This window comes from Cygnus olor, chromosome 16, assembly GCF_009769625.2.
Source record: "Cygnus olor isolate bCygOlo1 chromosome 16, bCygOlo1.pri.v2, whole genome shotgun sequence".
Lineage (NCBI taxonomy): Eukaryota > Metazoa > Chordata > Aves > Anseriformes > Anatidae > Cygnus > Cygnus olor.
Genome location: NC_049184.1, coordinates 5,735,256 through 5,761,875, shown reverse-complemented (window position 1 = coordinate 5,761,875; position 26,620 = coordinate 5,735,256). Strand labels below are relative to the sequence as shown.

Genomic DNA, 26,620 nt, shown 5'->3' with positions numbered 1-26,620 from the left:
GCTTTGAGCTTCCCTGCTCCACTTCTGGACAGTCAGGAATAGCTTTATGTTTGAAAAGCTGCTGAAAAATAGTACGTTACCAGTGTTACATGATTTAGTATGTGCTAAAAAGATGAACTCACTTTTGGGCATGAGGTAAGGCAGTATAACTGAAAGTATATTTTAAAAAATAACTGTTTTTTTATTTTTTCTTTTGTATTTCCAGGGAGGGATGAAACGATACAGCCAGCCAAACCATCATTCCTTGAATATTTTGAGCAGAAAGAGAAGGAGAATCAAATCAATAGCTTTGGGAAGAATGTGTCTGGCCAGACAAAAAATTCATCTGATTGGAAAGTGCCACAGGATGGAGACTATGAATTTGTAAGTCTATACTCTGAAATTCAATCAATGTGACAATCTTTAAGAGTTTCAGTCAGAGCTGCTATACGATTATTTCTTGTTTTGACAGACTAATGGAAACTTGAGAAGATTCTAATTGCTAATGCGTTCAGATGGGGCATTTTGAAAAAGTCATTTTCTTCAAGTATTTCTGGGTTATCATAACCAGACATTGTCTATATGCTGTTCTTGCTTAGAAACAAACAAACAACAACAACAACAAAAAGTATGAGGACCTTAAGGTAGAAGCTTTGTTGCCTTACACATTTAAAATTAAAAAAAAATCCAGATGGCAGTTGAAAAATGCCAATCCTGAATGTGGGGTGCTTGACCAAAAAAAAAAAAAACAAAAAAAAAAAAAACCACAGTATTACAACCTTTGAATTTCACTGTTTTTCTCGAGCTTCAACACTAGATTTTGTGTTTCTATGTAAATATCAAGCATGTCTTTAATTTTTTCTATCTTTTCTGAGCATATGAACATCAGATTTTCAGGAAGTTTTCAGAAGTCAGAAGAAAGACCATAGTTTTCTGTGTTCCATTATTTATTGAATGTTCCGATTTAATTTTTTGGAAGAGGGGAAAATTTCTGATTTGAGTTAAAATGCCAGAAGATGCGTTCTCTGTTGAGCACTGTTCCGTGCACTGCATTTTCCTTCAATGATACTTCAGTGCAAGCACTTCCAGCTTTAAGTGCATTGTACACCCTCCTGATATTTGTTCACGTTACCCGTGATTCATGTCACGCCGCACTCAGTCATTGGTGAGATTCACTCCACCTTCACAAAGCCGTGCAGAAGGCGAGATCCCTCTGCTAGTCACGACGCGAGGCAGCAGCGATGCTTTACTTCGAGGCTACAATAGCAGGAGCTGTTTGTTCTGGCTGTACGGATTGTAAAGGCTGTTGTTGTTGCCTGTGTTTTGCAGTCTTTGCTGCTGCTTCTATGATTTTGCTGCTTAGACTGAAAAGAATGGCTAGCTGAGGGGACCTGCTGCACTTTTTCTGTAGTCCTTGGCACTACGTTATGCTTAGCCTGAAGGCTCAAACTCACTGCATAAGCATGTTCTGCAAAAATAACCTGTGAACTGACTGTGTATCACAGGTCTGTGATACAAGCACACATTTCTGGTCGAGCCAGCTGCCTAGTTTATCTCATTAACCTTACGTGCTATAACTTAATTGAATGACAAACAATTATTTTTCGATGTGTGGTATTTCCCAGGAAAGACAGGCTGCTTTGGAGTATCTTAAAAATCTTCTGTGGTCTGCAGAAGACGGCCCAAGGGGAAATTTGCTGTAATTATTTTTCTTTCTAATTTGGTTGCTATTGAGTGTAGCACTTACCCTCGCTTCCAGCGAGAAGGATGCACTCCACCCAGCACGCAGCGAGCTCTAGGTGCGGGCTGCACCCAGGGAGCAGTGCAGAAGGATCTGTGCAGGGAAGGATCTGTGCCGTTCCAGTGAACAGGACCTGCGAGTATTTTTAGAATGTGCAAAGCAACTCTTTGACACGCGTGTGACCTTGCTTACTGATTTCCATTAGTACTGAAGTATTGCCATGTGCATAGATTACCAGTGCGCTGGAAGCAATAAAAGCAAGCCATAAAAACGAGCAATAAATCGGGCTTTGGGTCACCTTCGTGTAGTAATTTGTAGACAGCTGTGTGTATTTCTCTATTTCTACTATGAATATACCAGCCTGTCTTGCATGCAAATTTTTAATATAGCTGCCTTCTTACCTGGTCACTTCCTTTTTTTGTAGGAGAAGAAAAAAGCTTGAAAATAACCCTAATAATACACACGGGTGTTTGTACAGTCCTTATCTGAGGGCTAGTAGCAGTAACCTTATGTTGTGTAACATAGCCGAAGACTTAAAACTGGATATTTTTTCCAGTTCAGCTAAAAAGGGATCAATTTGAGGGCTAGCTATTGGGTAAAAGTCTTGTTTATTAATCCTTAGTAATTGAAAGCATCAGTGCAATAAGCTTTGTGGAATAAGAAAAAATACAGTATGCATTGGATTTATCAAGTACATCTGTCCTAGACTTGTGCAGCTGTCACTTATTTCTGCACTGCCAAAGCAAATAGGTTTGAGCAAGCTTTGTCTATAGAGTTTGCAGGATTCCGAGCAGAGATGAGATCAGTGAGATGCTGGGTGAATACTAGTTCCTCCTGAGCCTTAAGAAGTGATTGAATTATTATTGCTTTGTGCTACTACAGACTAGATAAATATGCCTTGAGTTCTGTTCTGTATTCCTCTCCTTCCTATGTGGCTAGCACCTGGAGTCTCCTGTCTTATAAAAAAAAAAAAAAAAAAAGTAATATTAAATTACGAAAGATTTTTGTTCTTTTCTTCTTTTCCCCTGTGGTAAAACCATTTGACCTTTTCTTGACTAAAATTGTTCCTCTGAAGCAGGCAAATAAGAAGCTATTTATATCACAATGGCAATGTCATGTTAGATAAGGCTTGGTTCAAGTCAGCCCCGTTCACTGCAAAGCTGAAAACCCAAAGATCCTGTACTAAAAAGTGATGAACTTCATTCCCCCAAAACGTGATGCTCTAGCCATGCCCTGGTTGTCGTCTGAGATGACATAAACCTGCTCTGCTTCCAGCCTTGGGTTTCTGAGGCAGAAATCATTACTGGCTGATGAGCCAATGCCTGATGCTGTTCAAGTTTGTCCCCACTCAGGTTTCAACAAGGATCTGTGAAGATTTTAGCCCTGCTTGACTGCAGAAATGTTTTCAAAAACATTATGATTTATTTAACATGGAAACAAAATACTAATTATGGGCAGAAATTCTTGCTATAAAGGAGGAAAATAATAAACTCTGGTATGAAAATGCTGCAGGGGTAGGCTGTTAATGGGCAGGCTGCATTATATGTAGAATTCCTAATTGCCATAATCAGATCTCAGAACTTTTGTAGTTGAATTTAATGTTGCCAGCGAACATTAGTCACATACTACTGCACAAACTTAAATTAATAATGCTAGAACATTTGTTTAGACAATGTCATACCTTTTTTCTCTTTAATCTTTCTGTAGTACTGTACCGTACAGCAGAATGAATCGTGTGGCGTTTCCTCTCTTAGACACTACAAAAGGCTCATTTCGTATTTTTTAAAGCCTGCTCTGAGCAGGCAAATATTCCAGTATTGCTTGTGGCTAAAGTGGGATCACTTTATTATTATTATTTTTATTCTGTCCCTGCTTCAAATCAGTCTTGCCAAGCCTATTGCAGCACGTATTTGTGGATCATCCAGGCATGAATGTTGTGTATTATATCACTAATCATTTTACTGAAAGTCTGTTTCAATAGGAAATCATCAGGTTCCAGCCATTCATGGCTTGTGATACCTGTGAAGATACTGCGACATTTTCAGTTCTACCCCATGAATGCAGTCTCACTGGGGAAAGTAAGTGGCACTTAGTGCCCCCCCTGGCAGTCTTGAATTTTGCCGTCAGGACTCTGCTGGGGTTTTTTAATGCCTGTAGTGTTGAACTTGGGTTTTGCTGTAACTGTAGTTCAGTTTCTTTTTTTTTTTCTTTTTTCACTGAGTCTTTGCTAGTCAAGTTATCCCATCCTTGTCTTGGATGTGAAGTCAAATAGGACCAGAACACGCGCTAGAGCAAGAGTGCTGCACGACATCAAGTCTTTCTGCCGGCTTCACACAAGATGTTGAAGCTGTTTGCTCCAAAGCTTCTTTGGTTCCAGCACTTGTATATCTGACCTGTGTAAGGCAGCCTGTCAGGAGCTTAATTGGTACAGATGCTTCTGTGCTGTGTGTAGCTGCTGCTGCTACCTGTGCTTCCCTGGAAGAACTCCAGGAGCCGGGCAGAAAGCGCTGCCCTTCACCTGCGGGACCTCGGTGCAGAGCCGCAGCCATCAGCGGTCGTTCTGTGCACCGGCAGGCTCGTCCTGCTGCTGCGGCTCTGGGAAGGAGGCTTACATAGAGAAGCAAGGTTTATGCGTCCCTTTTAAGAAATATCCTGCTTGCTTTGATGAGACCTTGATTTGCTTGCATCTCGGTCTCGCTGATTCAGACCTCTCCTCTCCCCGCAGTTAGCAGTAGCCAGAAGTTTCATTTTTTTCCTTCACTCCTTGATTCAGTAAAGAAAGGTGTGCCTTCGCAGGATCTCTCACTGAAGCAGCAAAACTTCGGAGCAAAACTTTTTTTCCTTGCAAAAACAGCGTGAATTTATATCCTTGGGATTGCCGAGGTTTGCACGAGTAGGAGATGTGGCAAATCTCAGCTTTCTGTGGAAGCTGGCTGTCACAATGACCTGTGTTTGCAGGTTCACCACTTCAGCCTACCACGAGAGAACCTGTGGTTCAGGTCCTGTGTTTCCATGCTGTGAGTGCTATTTTCAGTACTAGTTCATCTTCAGCTCCCTTCTAGAAGCGTCTCGCTGTGGGTATCTAGAGACCTGCCCTGGGCAGCATTCCTCTTTCTGACACGGAGTCCTGCCGGGGGCTGCAGCGAGCAGGAAGGTAAGCGGGGCCAGTGCTACAACGGAGAGAGGAACAGGAATGCATTTCACACTGCAGGTTGTAATTTGCTCAGAGGCTAACCTACAGTCTGGCAAACTGTCAAAGGAAAATGTCAAGGAATTTATTTATTTTTTTTAAGTTTATTAAAGTAAGTTTTCTAGAGTATGTTCACATCACAGAGTTTTAGAATTATCTGCACTGCAGGAATTGGTATGGCATCTACATCCTTCTCTCGATAGCTTTGAAGTCTTCAGATTTAGAAGGCATTATGTCCATTTATATTTACCCAATAGGAAACTAATTATTTTGTGCCCTTCTTTAATCTGGTTCTAGCCAGAGCTTTTAACAGTAACTGCTTGTACCTTTTTTTTTTTATAACATTCAATGAAAACAAGCTTTCCTCTTACCTGAATAAAGGTATAATTCTTTTTGCTGAAGTCGTAAAGAAAACTATAATTTTCTATTTACTGAGTGAAAGGTTTCATTGTACTGCTGTCATCTGGGATATACTGTTTTTTATTAACATCCTCATTTCTGTGCATTAGTAGCTTGGAACATTGCATTGGAAAGAAAGATTAAAAAGCAAAATACAAAACCACCAAACATTTCTGATACCTTTAGCAGCAGAAGAGAAAAGCATGTTAGTTTCAGTGTCTTCACCTTGCTCAGTTGTACCGATGGCTGTTGGTTGTGATGAAATCAAAATGTGAATCCTTCTCAAGTCCTGTGAGGAGCGGCTGAGGGAACTGGGGTTGTTTGGTCTGGAGAAGAGGAGGCTCAGGGCAGACCTCATTGCCCCCTGCAACTACCTGAAAGGAAGGTGTGGGGAGCTGGGGGTCGGCCTCTTCCCACAGGTAACTAGTGATGGGACTAGAGGGAATGGCCTCAAGTTGTGTCAGGGGAGGTTCAGGTTGGAAATGAGGAGACGTTTCTTCTCAGAAAGAGCAGTCAGGCATTGGGACGGGTTGCCCAGGGAGGTGGTGGAGTCACCGTCCCTGGGGGTGTTGAAGGGAAGGCTGGACGTGGTGCTTAGGGACATGGTTTAGTGGGTGATGGTGGTGGTATGGGGATGGTTGGGCCAGGTGATCCTGGAGGGCTTTTCCGACCCTAATGATCCTATGATTCTCCCTGCAGTTTAGACAAAGTAGTTAATGCTGAGACAGCAAGAGCAGGAAATTCTTACTGAAAAGTTTACAGAAAGTCTCATTATTTCGAAGCACGTTAAATCACATTAGGATCAAGTTGTGTTTTTGAGTCTGGTGGTAGATACCAACCTGCCAGTGCCTGCAGATCAGAACCTACGTCCGCACGTCAGGTACGGATGCTAACCGCGGCGGATCGCTGCAGGCTGGCGTCTGAGCCAGAGGGGTGCAGCGACCGACACGGACCGGAGCTCCGTGCTCTGCTCAGCCCTGGTGTGACTCTGCAAGCACTGCAGCTGGTATCTCACAGTACTTTTGGCTCCGTGCATCGCCCTGCCGCTTCCCTGCGCAGCTGTAGTGTGACCACAGGTTGAAAGGGGACCTCTCGGTGCCGTGTCTTCCCTCTCCCAGCTGAGGACTGCGGTGACGAGCGGCTGTGTGCTGGAACCATCCGTTTCTTTCAGTGGAAGTGATTTGTAGGGAGGAACTGTTAGAGGGCAGGTGATTTATTGCTTATCAATAACAGTAAACACGTTCTGCTTTACAATGACCCGAGTCTCTAGTTTATTGTATTCTGTCTGTGGAGGTGTCATCTGTCTTGTGAACAGCTTGTTGTCTACCAGTTACGTGGAACATTCAATGTCTTTGGTTTCTCTGAGCATTCATTTGGGTAGCATTTATCAGCAATCTAACATCGATGCTTTATACCTTTACTGCCTTTTGTCTGTCCTTCGTCAATCGATTAAAAACTTGGGAGAATTTTCTGTACGGTTGCAGGCTTTGAAAACACCGGCAGACTAAACAATTGGTCCTTGTTTTGATGGAACTGGTCTTTGGGTCTCTTCTAGCAATAGGCAAAAGGCATGCTGAGGATATGTGGGTACGGCAGGTGCTAGAAGGAAAGTACTTGCATTTTATGGGTAAGCTGCTGTTGTGTAGCCTTTTGTGGTTTATCTTTTTATAATTCCTGCTTCTAATGTGGTCCTCTAAACTTTATCTCCTTTTTACTTATCTCTGTCCTTTAAGTAGCTTGGTAAAGGTGTCTCTGCACAAATCTTTATTCCTCTTTTCCCTCATCCAAATTACTGAAGTGAATAATCCGAGCTGGTTGCTAAGGCTCTAGAAAGTCTCTCTACTTAGGAGAAAAAATATTTTAGAATGTGCACATTTGAAAAACAATTTTTAATATGTATATATAATATTCTTTTCCAAGATTTGACCAAACACTTCCAGTGAATCCTCAGGGCATTTCTGTTCAAAAGTTTTTCCCCTTCATCTACTATGATCTCCTCTTTTTCCCAGTGGTGGCTGGAATAAAAATTACTTCTCAGGCACTGATTTATTCACATAGTTTTACTCTGATCATAAAGCGAACTTATTTGCTAGGGTATTCATCATTTTTAGAGATAAAGGCAGATCTGGGATGACTGATAGATATTTCTGTCTGTGTTCTCCACAACTTTGGCAGATTTCTAGCTGGGAAACAAGCAAACTTAAGGTATTTGTGCTGTGCTGAATTTAAAATAAGCTTGCTTTCATTGGGAGAGCATTAAGACCATGTATTTTTTTTATTGAGAGGACTAGACTTGAATTAAAAAATATATTTTTTTTTCTGACAACAGAAGGCAATCTGGAATAAGCAATTACTAACGTCCAAAACTGAAATCATACCCCAATCGCATCTCCTACTAATTGAGTAAGATCTTGAAGTAAAGTGTGTTACCTAGATGTAATCTCTATTGTGAAGTATGATTTATACAAAGAGACAGCTTTTTATATGTTTTATTCAACAGTTTTAAATGTCACCTGCCTTGATTTATAACATTGATGTCCCTTAAATGGATTTCCTTTTTTCCTTTCAGCCATCTGCCAAGAATTTTTAAAGCTCTGCTAATTGTTTGTGCTTCTTTCAAGTGTTACCTTTTCAGCATATTTAGTATGCTCTTCCCAGCAAATACTTTTAGCTAGTGACATCTTTATTAAGGAAGGATGGTTTATTTTGTTACCTTGTAATCAAACATACAGTCGTTTTGAAAAGAAGCCCTGGAACAGCTTGCTTATCTTCTCCTTTATTGTTTGTTAAGTGGTCTTGAATTGAACATTTGCATGAGGGAGGCACTCTCCGACCGCACTGCAAACCTCATCAAATTCGTGACTGCTTCAAACCACTGGTGTGATTTACGGCAAGCTCGGTGGGTGCAGGTCGTACACACCTCCATAAATCCCTTTGAGACAAGAACAACAGCAACAACAAAAAATCAGAAGATGCGTCTGGGTTTAGAATTCGTTGGCAATGTTTGAAAAAGGTAGCTCACTGGCTTGAATCTTGTATCTGAAGAGATACAAGAAGAGAATAGCTTTCTTCTCCCTTCCATTTTATAACGGGGTCATTGTTCACCACCTGCTTTCACTTTGCTGCGTGCTGACATTGATTGCAAAGCGCTTACTGCTACAACTTGCTGTCGAAATTTCATTTTTCCTGTTTTTTTGGTATATAGCAGGCTTTCTGTGACATAAAGCTTTCAAATGAAACTTGCGGTGAGTGGGAAGCAAACCGAGTTGCTGCCGTTTGTGTGGAATTGTTTAGGTCGCAGCCCTTAACGGAGACAGAATTAACGTCACCTGAAATCAAATTCATACGAAAGCATTCCGACTTGTAAATACAGCATCCTGGACTATCCTTTCCTAATGTAGTGTTTAATCAGCTGAGACTGACTGAAAGTTTTGTGGATGAACTGAGCAACTACCTGTGTTTCAGCCAGGGTCTTTGATCACTGGATTTGTTTCGCTGCCGCTGTGTGCTTAAAAGGTCAGGCTGCAACGTGCGTTCCTGCTCTGGGAGGAAGGGAGGAGGAATTAATAATTGAAGGTGTGATGTTGGAAGCCTCTCGGAGCATACTGAATTCTTCAGAAAACCTGTTCGAGCCTTGTTATGCCCCCAGATCTGTCTTGGAGGCTGGGTGTGTTGTTGGCACAGTGTCTCCCTTACAGAAAGAACATTGCTGCTCAGATGAGATCTATTTGAAATGCTTCTAAAATCTTCTTGCAACTCATCTGTCAGCAAGAATGTTTGTAAAGGGTAATGCAGCTTAAAAAGACAAGTTTGCCCAGGTTTCTCTCATCTCTAGCAGAAAGGGCTCCTGTTGGAGACGCTGCATCGGGAGCCTGGAGTTGCTTGGGATTCTCTCTTGGACATCTGAGTCTCAGGACCAGAAGGGAGGAGTCTCGGGATAAAGTCTCCATCTAGCCTCCACAAGTACTTTGTAGCCAGGGCCTCATCCAGACAGGTGCCTGAAATTATGTTGTGTGGAGGAGCGATGCCAGCTCTGACTTCTGGAGCTGGTGCGTTTGCCTTTGTGCACCCTTTTTGCGTATGTCGCTCTAAAACCTACAGAAAAGTCTACACGTTGCAAATTTCCAGTGGTGGTCGGTGCGTGTAGTTACTGGTGTCTCCCTTCTTACCTCAGCAGGGGACTGCAGTGAGATTTCCATCACATTTGAGTCATCTCTCAAACAAAGAAAGTAATGGAGTTTGCAGTCAGCCGTGGCTGCCTACAGCAGCCAGTGTGTACCGGGAGGTTTGCCTTAGCTCATATACCCGGTGACAAGATGACTTCAAAACCCAAGCTTTGCCCTTCAAGAAAGGGGGAGAAAGAGTAGCTTAGCACACAGAGTCTGAAAAGAATATAACTGGGGAAAAAAAAAAAAAGCTTAGTTCCTTCTTGTTTTGCACCTTGCCATTACGCAGGATCATTATAAATAGATGCCTAAGTAATAGCGAGCACTTGGGAAAACCTTGCATGGCAAAGCTTGCAGGTTCATGTGCCACGGATTTTATGGAGGTGGTTCATTCACTAGGGGACTGCTCTAAAAGAATATTTGTCCCTGAGATATCAAACACATGCCTCTGGTTTTAAAGCTGACAGCCTCTCCCATGGTCATGCAGCTGTTCGTTTTCAAAACGGCCTTGAAATCTCCGCAGTTCAGTCTTTCTGCACAAAGCATTTAATTCTCTTGCCGTCTTCCTTGCCTTCAAATTGCCAGATATTGTTTCCTCTCCTGTAGCGAAGGAGAGGCAGAGCACTGTCAGCCTGGTGTTTTGTGACTTGCATGCTTTTGGGTACACGAGGTCAGGCAGCAGTGTGGTCTCGCTGGAAACAAACCTTGTTCAGCAACTCTCCTGGAGCAGGAAATAAATTAGGGGACTAAGACTCGAATTAAAAACATTTGTTGAATAAAGGTTAATATTTACCATGGGTGATTTAGTCTTAAATCTCTGAAGATGAATCTGCCTGTCTTAAGCCTTTATTGTGCCTATCAGACTTAAGCACGTGATGTCTTCAGGTAAGTTAATGTTTCTAATATAATGTCTTAATACGCTTTTTTTTCTTTTTACTAAGCCCATTCCAGTCTTTGTGGAAAAGTGGAGAATTTCAAGTTGGCGATATGTAGAAGTATTTCACCTGTTCTTGTCTTACCTTTTTTTCCCCAGTAACCTTTTCTCAGGGGTTCTGAATTTCTTTCCAATGTCTTTGACTTCCAGTAGCCAAATTCTCGCGCTACATTCTCAGTGAAGATGGCACTCACCTTCTGATCTAGTGTTAATCCTAATGCGTTGCCATTTCAGGTCCAGCCATGTCTCTTGGTAATAGTATGCTCCGGGAATTGAGCAGTACGTTTTGAAGGAATCCCTCTTACTTTCAGGTGTTTTTACTGCTGCTTCTTCAGGTGTTCTACTTCACTTGGGATAAGTGATCCCGAAGAAATAAATTAATCGTTAATACATGAGTGAGTGGAGCCCATAGGAGTAAGGGAGAGAGAAGGGAAGGGTATGTCTGAGTAAGAAAGAAATTCTGTTACAGACCCACCTACCCTTCCAAGCAGAACTTTCTTTGTTTCTGGAAATTTTGATTTGTTTTAAAGGAATCAGCACTTTCTGAGATTGCTTTTCTTAAAAGAGGGGAGGAAAAAAAAAAAAAAGGCAACTTGGCCAGCTGCGTACTTTACAGTTGATTTGTACTGCTAGCAGGATCTTCAAAGCCTAGCGAAATGATTTATTTTAGCATGTCCAGAGGTATTTTGGTACTCTTACTTAAGAAAATTAAAGCATGACCACTTAGAGAAGAAGAAGGGGAAAAAAAAGCTTAAAAAAAAAAAAAAAAGCCCTGCAGTGCTTTTCTTTAATCCAATCTCTGGCAAGCAAGTGTCTTTTATAAGCAAGTGATGCTCTTTTTTTGCTCTTTTTTTTTTTTTTTTTTCCCCTTGTCCAGACAGGCTGACCTTTTAGCTTGATTTCTAATTCAGTTACTGGGAGAAAAAAAAAAAAAAAAAAAAAAACAGTGAGATAACTTGTCTTGGTGGTCATAGGATTAGTCAGCCACTTTGTAAGTGCCTAAAGGTTCTTAAGGTTTGGACCTCATGAAGTTTAGTGCTGCAGAACAACACCGACACAATTTGTCATTCCCCTTGTTTAGATTGTGTCTACAATATGTGGGATGTTTGTGGAAGTGAATAGTGAATAAAGCTATTCATACTTAGAATTCATACTAAAGTTAAAAAAAAAAACAGGAAATTTAATCTTGAAGCGCAGAAGATTAAAATGCATTGCTCTTAAAAAAAAAAAAAAAAGCAGAACACCAAACTTTTTATGATTAGTCACATCAATGAGTAAAGCTTTGGATATATATTTTTTTTCCTTAATATAATTTCTGTACATTACTGAGGGTAATAACGCTATGCAGGAGCTATATGGTGGTGCTGGCAGTAACCCAAACTTTTTTGAGCCTTTTAGGGATTACAGAAAGGAATGACAAAGTGCAGCTCCTGGCTCAGGGCAGCGCGGGGATGCCAGCGATGCGGGGTGCGGCGTTCTCGCAGCGGGGCCAACTGCTCTGCGTCCTCGTCGCGTGCGTCCGTCCCTGCAGCCCGAGCAGCCAGGGAGATCTGTATGTCCTCTACGCTCCTCTGAAAATTGGTTTCTGCTCTGGGAATTTTCTGACACCTTGCCAACAGCAGAGTTCTCCCCGGCTCTTCAGGCTTCAAGGAAATGGGGGGAGAAAAACCTCCAAATGGGAGCTGGGGAGACAGCAAAGAAAAGGTGACTCTTAGCTGGTGAAGGAGCAGCTGTGTGTCTGCAGCGTGTCCGTCTCTTTCTTCAGTAGCAGTGACAGGAATTAGCTACTGCAAACAAGCTCGAGGAAGGTCCGTGCTGAGCCAGGAGGATCAAACCTTGGTGCTGAAAGCAGCTTTTGCCTCGGCAGCTGCTGGTGAGTGAGAGCTCCCCGGCAAAGTGGCCCTGATGGCACCAGCAGCAGTGCCTTGCGTGGTCAGGGTGTTCAAGGAAAGGTTGGATGTGGTGCTCAGGGACATGGCTTAGTGGGCGACGTTGGCAGTAGGGTGATGGTTGGACCAGATGAGCTTGGAGGTCTTTTCCAGCCTTAATGAGTCTATGATTCTGTGACAGCTTCCCAGACGGCCTGTCAGGCTGTGGTCCCCCGGCTAGAAGAGGTAAGCTGGCACGGTGCTGAGCTGCAGAGACAGGTCTTGCAGGAGTCCCTCCTGCAGAGGCAGGAGTTTCCAGTTCAGAAACTTCACGGTGCCGCCAAGAGCATGGCACGAAGGACAGTGACACACCTGGCCTTCCAGAAACTCAGTAGGAGTAATGCAGATGTGCTGGGATCATGCACCTTTATTTTAACCAGATAAGTGAAGCAGCATGTAAAGCAACTAGGATCCTTACAGGCATTGTACCAGTAAGATGTTTTACTTCCAGGAGCCATAGAAATCCACGTTTGCAAAAGTAAGATAAAGCTAACCCAAACACATCGTCTGAGAAGGGTCTTCTCTGATTTAGCTCTTTTAAAATACCTTTTTCCAGTTCAGCTAGGGATTGAATGCTGTGTTAGTGTCTGTATTTCCTCCACAAAAAGTCATACTGTGATTTTACTCATTCAGCTGTTGTAGCTGGCTGACGTGCACTGACTTAAGTTGACTTGGCCTCTAACACACATGTTGATCTGCTTGAAAGTTGAGGTTGTTGTTCTTGTGTTGTCCAGGTACGGTGGCCTGAAACAGCTGTCTCCAGATGTGCACTCATCGCAGCTCACGGTAGTCCCTTTCTTTTGGAGACTCCAGCCGCAGTGCTGTTCGACTTGTGTTGGGTGCTTGCAGCCCATGATGTGTTTTGCTAGCACATTGCCTAAATAATTAAGATGCATTAAAAGCAGAAGCTTGTGCTGCTGAGACTTATTTTTCAAGTCCTTTGAAAGATTAATATCTCTATTTTTAATCTTGCATGAAATCCCGCAGTGACTGCATTTCATCCGTTGCTTTCATAACGGTGTGAAACTTCACTGACATTCTCATGCTAAAAGGGGGAGAAATCAAGATAATTAATGTTTGTCTTGGTACTGGGGTTATTCTGATTTACCGTAGCCTCTGTGCAGCATGGCTTCTTGACAGATTTGTGAAATTGTAGGCACCTGACAATCATGATGAAAAGTGGGTGTTAAGTGCCTGCAGGTTCTTAGATTCTCATGTCCCTTGCATTGGATACGGTGTTACAGTGAATAAATAGTTAATGCCTGCTCATGCATTACATGAGGCCTCCTTATGCTAGAAACATAAATGAGAACAAGGCACTTAATTTTTAGATCAGCGATTGAAAGTATGCCAAATGGTACTGAGCCAGCATTTCAGGAAAAATGCGAAGAAAAAATGGCATGCTATTCCAACACCAATTTGTATCACCATTTTCAAGACCTAAACTCTGGAGCACTGCTTAGCATGAGAAATCACCCTCTTCATTTAATTTTGGCCAGAGAAACTGAATGCTTCTTTTGCTGGTTAAAAAAAAAAGTGCATAGTGCTATTCAGTAATCCGTTTCCTCAGGGTATGTATGGTATGAGCATTTAATTGATACCATGTTTAAACAGTCTTTCAAGTTACAGAAGGCTAATTCCAGAATAATCTAAGTTCTTACACTTGTCAGAGCTTACATTCATGAATTCTTGAGGCCTGACACCACTCCCTAGCTCATGGGCTTCTCTGGCACTCGTGCACTCACACTCTGCAAGCTGAATTGCGCTCCGAGGTGGTTGCTACAAATAGTCACAGCAAGAAGCACCCAATGTCTGTGGCCCAAAAATAAAACTCTGGTTGAGGAGGTGATAGAAGAAGAGTTCAGAAGTTGAGGTGGATATGCATCAAACTGATTCGCAGGATCCTGAAAATGAAATGCAAGCGTTGCCCTATGTGTTATCGGAAGGGGAGCATCTTGCTAGCATTGCTGACAGCTCTCTGGGATTCGAGGTCAAGCGAAGCAAGAGTTTAATGAGTGTCTTCCATGAGCGTCCCTTCCCAAAGGACATCTGGACACTTACTACGTTATTTGTAGGAATTTGCTTGTCTCTAGTAGCCGCTCCTGGTGTTGTGTGATCAGTAGCCTCACGTGAGGGGCTCACATGCTTCCAGACACCTGTAGTCCCAGGTGGTTGGTTGGTTTTGTTTGTTTTCCCCAAACACCCTGTTACTGGAGGTCTGAAACTCAGTATAAAATGTGACGTACAGGAAGTGGTGTCTCAGTGAGTGGATTTGCACGTCCGTCCACGGCACAGCAGGCTCGCTCTGCATCACGAGAGGCGGTGTGGGAGCGAGCCTGGCTGAGTGCCGCAGGCACCCGGTTGGAGCTGTGGTTCCAAGGACCGGTGTAACTCCAGGTTACGATTCGGAGCAATACGCTGGGTATTTCCCTCTCAGGTGAGCTCAGAAGTGTGTTCTGGCTCTTGTCCCCCGTACATGTGTGTCTCCTGTTCCCTTGATGGCTTGATGCTGGCAGGGTGACCGCTGTTCTTGTTTGAATCTAGTCTAATTTTTAAGTGTCCAGCTCATGATTACTCGAAGTCTTGACTTCCATGTTCTTCTGAAAATCAAAGTGCGACTGGTAAGTAACTACTGTGGCACTCAAGAGCTGCCAAACAATCATTAGGTGCTCTGTGGCCTCATCAGATGAGCTCGTTCCACGTGTGTGCTTGTACATACACCATTTCTATAAATTCTGCTTTAATAGTCTGTTTGAAAGTTTGTATTCTGAGGCCTGTTATTACAGCGGTAATGGTTTTCATTATCTCCAGCAGCAAATTCCTTTTTGGCATTTAATGCTTAGCATAGCTTGGATAACTTGATTTCAGTGAAAACCCTTCTCAAGCCACGTTTAAATTTTGCTTGTCTAAATTCGTGCAGGCAAATGAGTCGTGCTCCCTACTAATGTGATTTGAGATGTTTTGAGTTTCCCTGGGGTCTTTGATCTCTGGGCGTACAGTCAAGAATTGTTGAATTGCAGTGTAAAACCAGGCAAAAAAGGAAAATATATCAACAAAAGCTATGCTAAATAGACAATTTGTTGGTTTTTTGTGTGTGGTTTTTTGTTTGTTTTGTGTGTTGGGTTTTTTTAGTTCCCATCTAGCTCATATCTTTTCCACCAAGAATTTATTTCCCTGTGTAGTGTGGGAAGCTGCAGTTTTATTATTTCTGTATTTTAGTCTTCAAACTCCCACTGCCCCTTATGAAGTGATAATTGCTAAAGACAGTTTTTCTAAGGGCTATTTAAAACTTTAAAGTTTGACATCGAGTTATGTTGAGCAGTGGATGCCACCTGGAATATTTGGGTTAAAAGGCAGACTGATAGCTGCACCTGGGTGCTCCCTATTTTAAAAAAACAAACAAACAAAAAAAAACACAGGCTTTTGGTGGTAAAGGTGGGAGGATATTCAGAAAGTACACTATGTGAATGTGTTGCAAACATGTTTTTAACTTGCAGAAATTATGGTGGAGGGGTATGACTGGGGGGTTAAGGAAAGCGGGAACTTCCTGATTTCGTATGGAGGATTTCCTGTAGTAATGAGGATTGGAAGTATTGTCGTTCTGCAAAACTGTTGACATATTTTCACCGTGAGGAGAATAAGCCCATCTCACCCATGTCATGTACATTCCCATTTCGTTCCAGAAGACAGCATCCGTCTGCAGGTTTGAAAGATGATGATAAAGGAACTGCATCCCCTCCCTGGTGATGGATGGGTTCACGTCTGGCACGAGCTTCAGGAATTTTAAGAGAGCATTTGAAAACAAAGCCCCGATAGTGTGCAGTGTGGCAAAGAAAAGGCTTGGTGTTAAATCTAGGGGTCAGATTCAGTGTCAGAAGATGTTTTTAACGTGCCCTGCCACAGTCTTTGTGATTCCAGGGACCCCAGTGGGGCAGGCGCCGTCAGCTTGTGCTCAGCCAAAATGCTTTGTTGGGGGAGAAACGCGTGAAAGTTGCTGGGAGACAGCTCCTTGCTGTCTGATGCTTGGAATTCATGCAGAAAAAGGGTTTTCTTGGCAGTGTTTTATGGAAGAGGAGCACTAGGAATGATAGCTGAAGTGGGACTGCTGGACACCATTGTATTTATGGCACTGGTCTGGGCTGGTCCCAGCCAGTGGTGACCTTGTGCTGCTGCTGGACCTTACAAATATGCTGGGTCCCAAACTGGCCAAGCTGCAGAGCCTGCTGTAGGAAAGTCAGGCATGGATGCTCAGCAGCATAAGGCCTGTGGATACAGAGAGAACCCTGACAAGTTGTCGGCTTCCCATCCAAACAGTTTGCACTGTTCAGGTTTTTATGGTTGGTTTTCTTGGGGTTTGGGAAGGGGCTGAGCTGATTCTCCTGGCTTCGTGTTTGGCAGCAGATCTTGCATGAGACACAAACCTGGCACAGTCTGCTTAAAAATACTGGGGCAGGTTTTTAGGTGGCCTCTTGCTCAGGACAGAAGTGCCCAGGTATGTGTTTCGAATCACGGTGGCCTTGAGCATTGAACCTGTGGCTCTGGCTAACACCTCTGCAGAAAGCCTTTGTTTATTCCCTTTTTGCTTGGGTTCATTTACATTCAGTACAATATCGGGTTGCGTTGACACTTTACCTGACTGCAACAAATGCAAGTGGCATTTTTTTTTTTTTACAATTTTCAAAGTGCTGATTCAAAAGGATGGGAACTCGGAGAAGCAGTTTGCTGATGTGAACATCGTACAGTTGGAGTAGTTATCAGCAAGTCTGTCTGAAATGCTTGCAAGGGGATGTCGTGGATAGCCAAGGAATCTTTTACTTGGAGGAAGAAATTGTATATCAGATGATCTGTTCCGGGTTTGTCCATCATTACAGCGTATGCGTGGAAAGGCTGCAGGTTATGTTCTTCTAAAGGGTGCGATTATATATGTCCTTCCGAATTACATACCAGAAATTACCGATATGGTAAAACAAGGTCTTGCTCTCAGAGGTGTCTGCAGCCTGAGGAGCAACCAGCGGAGTGCACAGCCACGGCTGAGAGACTGCCAGGGAAGTGCCTGCACCTCTGATCACCTTGTCTTCAACTGGGCTTTATCACAGAGCTACGGTCTTTCTCAAAACCCTGAGTAAAAGGAAAACTGTTAATCAAATTGTTAAAATTAGCTTGCTGCATATGTAACCTTGCTTGAACGCTTCCACTGCTCTGCTACCTCTCCTTCTTGCTGGATATGTTCCACCAACCTTACACCAAGTATTTTATATCAGTCTTTACATTTGAGATGCAATTCCTTCCTTTAAAAGGTTGTCGTAGCTGTTTGATTACCGTGGATGAAAATAGATAGGTTTTACAAAGACACTTAGATTTCTTGCAAGAGAAGAATTGCTGAGAAGTGAGGAAGGGAATGGGACTGAGCACTGTGGCTAAAACCAGCTCTAATTACAGCTGTTCCTCGCTGAGGCTCTACCCCAAAGCCGTCTGTCATGAGATGCTCTGTCCTTGTCCTTCTTTTCTTATTTTGCTTCTGGCATTTCTCTAAGAGAGTAATGTTACTGTCCCAGGAGCCTAACGCTGTAGAGCCAGATACGCTAGAGTTTAAAAACTTCATTCCAGGAGAAAATGTCTGTGGTGTTGACTTACGATGAATTGCCACGCAGCAAAGTGAAATGGAGGTCACGGTGTTTTAAGCAGCTCTGTTATTTCTTCTAAAGACACATGTGCGAGTGAGAAGACGAGGTGAGTAACAGCACAGCCCGTGTCCCAGGGCTCGTGTTGCTGCGGGCCGGGAGCACAGTGGGAGCAGAGGAGCGGACATCCCTGCTCTCCCTCTCTGCAGCTGCGTGGGCACTGGTTCTCTTTCATGAGTAATTGGGCTCGCATCAGTTTCGTCAGCTCATTTGTGGTGAACAGTCACGTTCTGGGCCTTTTACTGGTGTTGCCCTCTGGCTTCTCTGCCTCTGTGAGGAATAGCATAGCAGTCACAGCCACGCTGACGTTATTCCAGGTGAAAACTCTGCAATGAGTTCATCTACATCAACACGCAGTGTTACGCATAGGACTTGTTTCTGTGCTCTTCGATTTCTGCAGTGCATTCGCTTTCCTCACTTCCTTCTCCCAACATCTCCGGGTGTAACCCACAATCAGTCTCTGAGCAGCTACTCTGTTCTGCATCACGCGTCTGCGCAGGTAACCCACTTCCAGATTTGTTATTAATATAGATGTAGGCTTTTGCCCACTCCAGGCTTAGCTGTACTCAAGCATCTTCTGTACTTTTAGCCATCTGTCCTGACAAACACAGGAATTGTCAAAACCATTGCATCCGTTGGCAGCAGTTGCTTACACTTAGCAGAAAGTCTTTCTGTGTGTCGGTATCACATAGTGTGTCCCAGGATGCTCTGTCATGTTTAAGAGCACCTGTAGGGCAGATTTTTCTTCTTACTGCTTCACTGTGGAAGATTGCAGCCCCGAGATGATTTCTGACCTCCGATGGTTGGCTTAAGCCAAGAGCGAGGTGCTTCAGATCGATTCCCAAACTCTCCTTTGGTATTCTAGCAGGGGTTATTCTGTGCGAGCTGACATCCATCTCAAGATCCGATCCAATATAGATGTTTAATGTATGTGCTCAATACTTTAATTCAAGCTTTCCCTCTTTTTTTCTTCTTTTTTTTTTTTTAAAACATTTTTATTTGACTGTTCAATTCCCTGGACACTGAGGAAGGGGAATGTTGAATGCTCCACGGTAAATCAGGGTGAAAAGGCAACTGGTGCCATGCATCAGCTTAAGCTGCTGCCTGGTGAAGGTGTGTTTCTGTGTATAAATAATGTGTATCTTCGTGGAGGAAGTGCTGTGTCTTTCTAATGAAGGGTTTGCTGATTGGAAAGGCAGAACGACCGCATAGCACTGCTAGGAAGGGGTTGTTTCTCTTGTGCCTAGATTATTGGAGTGGGTTGTGATTGTATGGCTGCATTTTGTAGGTATGCTAAGGAATTTTAGAAGACCTTATGAGAAATCAATGAGCAGGTGACTCTGTGGTTTCGGGGCTGATCTCTCTGCCACCTCAGGAAGAAAGATCAGGCTTTGTACAGTTTGAAAGATCAAACTATACAACTGCCCTTACACAGGCAGTAATTCGATTGTTGCCATATAACAGGCGGCAGGCGTTTGACTGTGGTTTGGTTTGGAAGTGGCTTGAAAAACAACTGCAATAGCTGACTAATCAACAGTTAAACCAGGACAGCAGTGTCACTTGTGTCGCTTGCATTTAATTGAAGTAAAGATAAATCACTCATTTATGACATTTGGTGAAGGTCTTAAAATCGATGCTTTTTTTGCACCAAAAAAATTATTTTGCCTGTTCTTAGTTTCCACAGCAGGTGGGCCCTGAAAGCAGGTGGTACAAAGTCATCCCCGTTCTGCTGCAGTGGCTGTCACGCAGCGTCTCCTGTGCGTTTCTGGGAGTCTCTTGGTCTTGGAGGGGAGAAGGACTTGGGCGAAACACTCTGAGCGTCCGTATTTTTTAGCATTATCCTAAAACCTTCTCTGTTCCACAGGTTACAATATTATGTAAAGGGCACAGCTATGGACAGTTCAGACTGTCCTGAGCCAAATTTGGCATTTTTAATCACAGAATAAAACTTTTCTGTGCCAGTTCTCGGTGAATTGGCACTCGCAAGAGAAACAATTAAACAAAGGGCAGCAGGTAGTAAATTGAGTAAGGGAAGTTTGTCCAGACTAGCCTGACAGCTTCATGTGGACAGCGAAATACAAATTGTACTTGCATCTTATATTTGTATGAGGCTGACCCAAGGTGACCTGTTATGTGCGTTCTGGGATTTCTGACTTAGCAGAGGAGTCCGAATTCCTCACCGTGATTGATGTTCAGCCTGATTGTACATAAATGTGGTGTGTGGTTTTTTTTCAAATGCATTTTTGTCAATGATTTTTTCTTCCTTTTCCCTTCTGCCTCATTTTCTTCACTTAGCAGAAGGAAGTTTGGTTGCAAGAAAAGGGGAGGGAGAGAGAATTTTGTTTCTGCTGCATTTCAGTACAGTGTTTCTGCGCTAAGACTGCAACGTGAAGTGTTAGAAAAACGGACCAACTCAACGGGGGGAACATTGCACTGGTTGTTTTATACGCTCATGCTCCCGCTAAGCAGAATCCATAGTGTATCTGTAAAATGAGCAAAAGCAGCCCAGTATCCTGAAGCTTATGGCGGTCCCACTGAGGGAGGAGCCCAGCAGGAGCAGAGCTGATCCACCTTTCCCTGCTGGAAGCTGCGCTGTGACCATCAGCTTCCCCGACTCTAACAGGCAGCAAAACCCCTGTAGATGTGCGGATGGTTTCTGTACTGACGCTGATGCCTGCTCTCCTTTCCTCTCCCTGCTAGCTAAAGACTTGGAGTGTGGATGAACTTCAGAGGAGGCTCTCAGCGCTGGACCCCATGATGGAGCAGGAGATTGAGGAAATCCGCCAGAAGTACCAGTCCAAGCGGCAGCCGATCCTCGATGCCATTGAAGCCAAGAAGCGGCGGCAGCAGAACTTTTGAGCCACCGGTAGAAAATACTTCCATCCTCAAACAATCAGCTCCTTGCTTTTATGACTACTGAACACATTGATTTCTATTGGAATATGCTAGCAAAACAGAGGGCAATACTTCTGCTCATTTATTTCTCCATAGCACCTTTGTGAACTCAGGAATGCCATTAAGTGGAAAATCCTGATGGTATGTTTTAGTGTTAGACATGTATTTAGAACGTTATCCCAAGGAGTTTTGTTACTGGTTTTAGGTGGCCTGTTTTTAAATCAGAGGAACAGGTAGAAATAGACTAAAGAAAGTTGGCCCACTCTCTTTTCAACTGAACTTTCAGTAGTCTGTTTTCTTTGTTTTAAGTTAATACGAATTGTGGTATTTAATGGCTGCAACTTTTGTGTTTTTTGTTGTTCATGTTTTTCTTTGTGAATGCACAGACTCGATTTTGAGCTGTTAACTGTATCGTTCTGCTGTTAAGGTACTGATAAGTTTTAGGTCACTGAACAGAACAAACTGTTCCAGCCTTTGAAAGAAACTTAAATCTCAGTTTTTTAAAAAGCCTGTAATAAGCCCCATGCCTTACACTTTGTGCTTTAAGCAAGTGTGATTTCTTCAAGACCTCAGTTTTGTCCTTTTTTTATGTAATTTGGGAATTAATCTTAGTAGATAAAGCATGTTGTGCCTCCATCAGAAATTATATTCTGTAACATAAAATCCACGTTGACTTAAAACCAAAAGCCAATCAGTTATCTGACCTAAAACAAAGCAGATTCCACTTCATCTCTCTCTTTGGAAATGTCCTTTAAGGAAACCCTGCTGATGGCGGAGTGCTGGGGAAAGGAACCAGTATTTGAATGGGTGGAAGTAGTGTGAACCTCTCCCGAATTAGGTACTTCTGCTGTGTCTGAGAGGACTGAGAAGTCTCCACAGTTTGTGAAATATTTTATAGGCTTCATCATTTCAAATTTACATCTTTAGGTGCTGGAATAAAAACTTAATTCACAATCCTTCACATTTCTGCACATGAGAAAAATTAAAATGAAAATTAACATTTGTTGATGCACAAAGATGTGCGTTATGGGGTGGAGTGGAGGCAGAGCTGATCCGGAGGAGAAGACAATGAAAAATATCCTACTGGAAGAGATTCAGTCTCTTCCCGTTCCTCTGGATGCTCCTCATGTTCTTTCTCTTTAAATTACCTTGCCGTTTCTGCCTGCCGTAGCTCAATGAAAACACCCAGCATGTACAATCGCTGTGAGGATGGTGCAATTATCTCACGCTGGTGGAGAGGAGGGTAAAACAGAGCAACGATGAAGTGAGCCTGGCTGCAGGGCAGAGACCAGTGACGCCTCTGCCCGCTGGGCTGTAACAGCAGTTACCTAGTTTTAGATGTCTGGTGAGTGATGAAATACTCGGACAGAGCAATTTATTTTTATTGTGCTCTGATGGAGAGAAGAGTTTCCATGTCATTCTTCTGCAATAGGCCTTGGTACGCCACCCAGATAATTAAACTAAATAGCAGTGTCTCCTGAACCCAATGCTGCTGGAGAGAAGTGCTCACTTCATGCCTCGAGAGGCTCTTTTTCCCTGCTCGGAGCAGACTTTTGCCCACTGTTAACAGGTATACTCCATTGCTGTGAAAGGAACCAAGCCATTTGTACCCCCTCTGCAGATCTGGTCGCATCGGTTTGTCCCAGTTCCATAGGCAGTGCTAACACAGCTGCTGTGGAGATCAGCGGCCCAGCTGGCCCTAGGGCGAACGGGAGGCGGTAAGAGCTGTACGTCCTGGGATAATCAGCTGCTTGATAGCCTCAAGCGTCAGGAAAGTTTGGAAAAGGCTTGCTTCCACAGCACAAGCCCAGTAATTAAAATCTTTGTTGTTAATGGATTAAAATGCCTTACCAGTGACAGTCCGGACTCTGCTGAAGTCTGGTGACATGCTGCGTGAACACCGGGGCTCGCACAGCGCGTGTCCAGGAACTGCAATACGCTTTGCCCTGAATATTTGTTACGAGCAATATTTATGAGAGCCCTTTGCATCAAAGAAACTCCCACAGCTTAGGAGGGAGTGCTCTGTTAAGTACTGCATCTTGAATTAGTCACTTGGATGGATCCGTCCCCCCTGGGCTCGCCCAGGCTGGCTGTGCGCTGGGCTGCAGCTCTCCCAGCACCGTGCAGAGACCAGAGGCAGCTGGCAGGAGGCTGGGCAGCTCCTGCAGGGCCCGCTGAAGCTCAGCTTTAGGTCACACCTGGTTTGTACCTCTGGTGTGATAGATGTTGGGATGTAGGATGTGGCAAACTGCACTGCATGCATGGATCGAGCAGATTCTGCTGGGAGTAGTTTTACCTCTGCACTGTGTAGGTAACTTTCTAGTGGTTGGAGGGCATTAGAAAACCCAAGTTTTTAGGTGAAGCACCCTATTGTGGTGCATATTTTTGGAATATGCAACCTGTGTCTGCTGTAACTGAATGTAAGCACTGTTGAAATGCTCTGCTTTGCTGATGTGATTGTCTTAAAATACAGCAAATGAACCAAAAGAAGTAAAACTGGTCCAATGGCTTAACTGTCTTTGAACCTTTCGTAAATGCTTGCAGTAACTGAGACTTGATGTTTCTTGCACATGGAGCTCTGATGCAGAGGAATTATTTTCTCCTTCACTGATTTGCAATCTGTTAGAGAAAATAATTCCCTATTTGGTCCCTTGGTAGAGTGTCTGGGAGCAGAGTGCCTGCTCGCTTCTCAGAGTCCCTCAGACCCAGACCAAGGCTTGTACCCTAAGGGAAAGCTGTCCAACAAAGGTGTTAAGCAAAATGCTTCCTTAAAAACGCTTCCTTAATTGTGAAGCTGCATTCACGTGCTCCTTGGGTCCATCTGCATTGCTGAAAGTGTTCTGGACAAACCATTAACTTTGCTTCTGAAACCCAGAGATACCGATGATGTCAGTCATGCGAGACATAATAATGTGAAGTTTGTAGCTTTAACTTTTTTTTGTAACAAAGAAATTAGCAACACTGGCATAAAGTGCTGACTTGAAATGCTCTTTTGTAAGATCTGGCTGTTTGTATATAATAGCGTTGGTCATCAGTTTGTATATGTATGGAATAGTAACTTTTATTGCGTTTTCCGAGTTTGATACAGGATATTTTTGTTTGATCTTTCTCAAATCTTGCCTGATTTGTTCAGAGGGGCAAATAAACTGTCCATACTGAAAGCATCAGTGTCATGAGTAATATTTGTGCGTTAAAACATCTGGCGTACCAGGACAAGCTTTGACACGAGGTGTCTCTAGCCGAGCATACAAGCATTAATAAACACAAGCAGTAAACATGTCAAATGCGTTTTTGAACAGGCAGTTCTTTAGCCATAAAACATTGCTAACGCTACACCTCCAGGAGAGCTGGGGGGGTTATTTGCTTCGGTTTGGGGGCAGGCCCACGTGCTGCTGGCTCTGCGGCAGCTCGGGACGATGCAGGTGGATGCTCAGGCCGCTTCCCCACGAGGATGCACATCGGACATCGGAGGTGCAGGAGGGAGCTCTGGCAGGTGGGTCAGCGAGCTTTGCTGCAGTGCTTGCCATCCCTGCTTCGTGCTGCAGCACCTTTCCTGAGCCTGCAGTCAGCTCTGGGGCTAGGTATGCATCCGTTCCTTCTCCCTACACAAAGGTGAGGCTCGAGTCACTCCTAATTCTGGCTGACTTGCTGCACTTTCAGCTTTCTGGCTCGGGGAAGGAGGCAGTTGACAGTGAGTGGGTGCTGCCTTCCCATGGTGAACTGTTGGCTTTTACGTGGTTTCCCTGAGCAGTTACTAAATCTGTTCTGAAGGGATGACTAACTGAACCAGAGACAGAATTCATTCAGGAGTCAGCCTCGGTTAGCAATCCCGGAAGAAACAAAATAGATGTGAGCTTTTAAATGTTAGGAAGGAGCGTGGAATTCAAAGGGAGGGAGACTGCGGGCATTTCTAGTGACTGGGAAAGCCTGCAGCACTTGCACGTTCTCAGCAACATCACCAGGAAACTGCAGAGCACCTGCGTGAAGGGAAAATGGTGCTCCCAGCACAGCAGCAGCCCCGCAGCCGTACCGCAGGAGTGCTCACATGTACTCGTTTCATGCTAGGAGCGGTGCACGTGCTGCAGAAATACCAATTGCATGTAGCTAACAAAGACAACAGCTGACAAGTAGCCCTGAGCTGGGGCTCTTGAGCCAAGTTTCTCCCCACCATGGGGGAAAAAAAAAAATAATCAACCTGCCAAGAAGCCATAGCCCCAGTTTTTCTCCTCCTCCCATAGTTGTCAGTACTAAGGTGCAGGTGGCATTGTCTTTAACACCCAGCTGATGCTTCCTACACCCTCATTTTGTCCCATTTCCTTCTGTCCACAGGCCAGAAGAGCTGAACAGGCACTCAGATAAATGCTCTTGGTGTTGGCTGACAGCCCTGACTCGAGAGTTGACAGTTTTTCATTGCATTAATCACTCCGGCAAAATTTAAGAGTCAAAGCAGGAAACACCCATCAGCTATTTCCAGACTGAAAGTGACTTAATTGCCCTTTAATTTAAGAGTCCAGGAAGGCAGCCAACTTGTTTAAAAACTTTAAAACTATTCCATTCCATCCATTAAGCACAGTCTGCTCTGCTCCCCTCCAGGCTGTCGCAGCTAAGATCAATACAGCGGAGGGAGCCCGGTGCCCCTGCATCCCGCCCAGAGTCATCGCAGCGGCAGGACGTCCCTGGTACAGACCTTCCTCCGTGTCACAGCGGGTGCTGAGCTGCATACCCTCCTCTCCTCACCCCGAGAGGCTCACAGGGTCTGGGCCATCACACGCTGACCGTGGCGACGATGATCTTGAAGGCACGGGCCAGTTTTTCCCCTCTGCTGCTCTCCGGGGCTGGCTGTGGACGCATCCTGGGCTTTCCTGCATCGCTCGCTGGTGCCGGGCTCCCCTGCATGCCTGACCCCTGTTTTTGTGGGCAGCAAACGGCATTTCCTGAAATTGTGTGATCTGCCCAGGTGCTGTTGGTTAGCTTAATTCCACCGCTTTGAGACTGTTCGTTTAGCTAGCTCAAAAGGTTAGAAGGGAAACTGATTTAAGTAGAGACGAGTTAATTGCTATTGTTCAGGTAAGGGCTGAAACCTTGAGTATTTGCAGACCTCGGGGCTTTCCTAATACCAGGAGAAAGTGTTGTGCCACAATTAAAAGAAAAAAAAAGAACTAAAGCACAATTGCTCTTTATTGGTCGCCACTCCCAGTTCAGCAAAAGGAGGAATTACAAGCGGCACCGATGTGATCTGCACTTCAAGCAGCCTGCTCTGATTTCTGACTCCCCACACTCACCCCCCTGGGATCAGGGCTGCAGAGCCAGGCGGGACAGGTCCCAGGAGCGCTGCCAGCGAGGAGTTTGCTTCCTACGGATCACCTCCTTCCAAAGCTCCTGGATTTCCCACAACCAGTCGGGTGCACAGAGCACCCTCAGGGTGTCTGAACGCTGGCGAGCGAAGAAAAGGTTTTGAAAGTACTGAAGTTTACTTTGTCTCTGAGCAGAGTTGTCCAGTTCTCAGCTGCGTGAAATAGCTTAATAAGGTCACTCCTTAATCGCCGTTCCCTGGAGGTAAAGTAGTCTCTCCTTCATCCGTCATTTTTTGAGTGTGGAGAGCTGCTTTTGCAGACATAACCTGATAAAGTGTTTAATTGATTTACCCGCTGTACCAAAGGAAAACAGTCACTCAGGGAAACTGATTAGGGATTAACAAGAGAGCACC

The 26,620-nt window shown here is 44.1% G+C and overlaps 1 protein-coding gene and 1 long non-coding RNA gene across 3 annotated transcripts in view; both read left to right on the top strand.

Moving 5' to 3' along the window:
* STK4 (serine/threonine kinase 4) overlaps positions 1–24,074 on the top strand; it is a 46,540-nt gene extending 22,466 nt beyond the window's left edge. For both annotated transcript variants that reach the window (XM_040575411.1, XM_040575410.1), the window contains exons 10-11: positions 206–363; positions 20,719–24,074. In XM_040575411.1, coding sequence (XP_040431345.1) covers positions 206–363; positions 20,719–20,877 — 317 coding nt within the window. In that variant the 3' untranslated portion in view covers positions 20,878–24,074. The remainder of the gene's footprint in view (positions 1–205; positions 364–20,718) is intronic.
* On the top strand, positions 5,812–17,471 carry LOC121078849. Its single transcript, XR_005824764.1, has 3 exons — positions 5,812–6,007; positions 6,487–6,492; positions 17,461–17,471. It is a non-coding gene; the product is annotated as an uncharacterized LOC121078849 (long non-coding RNA).
* Positions 24,075–26,620: the final 2,546 nt, after the last annotated feature.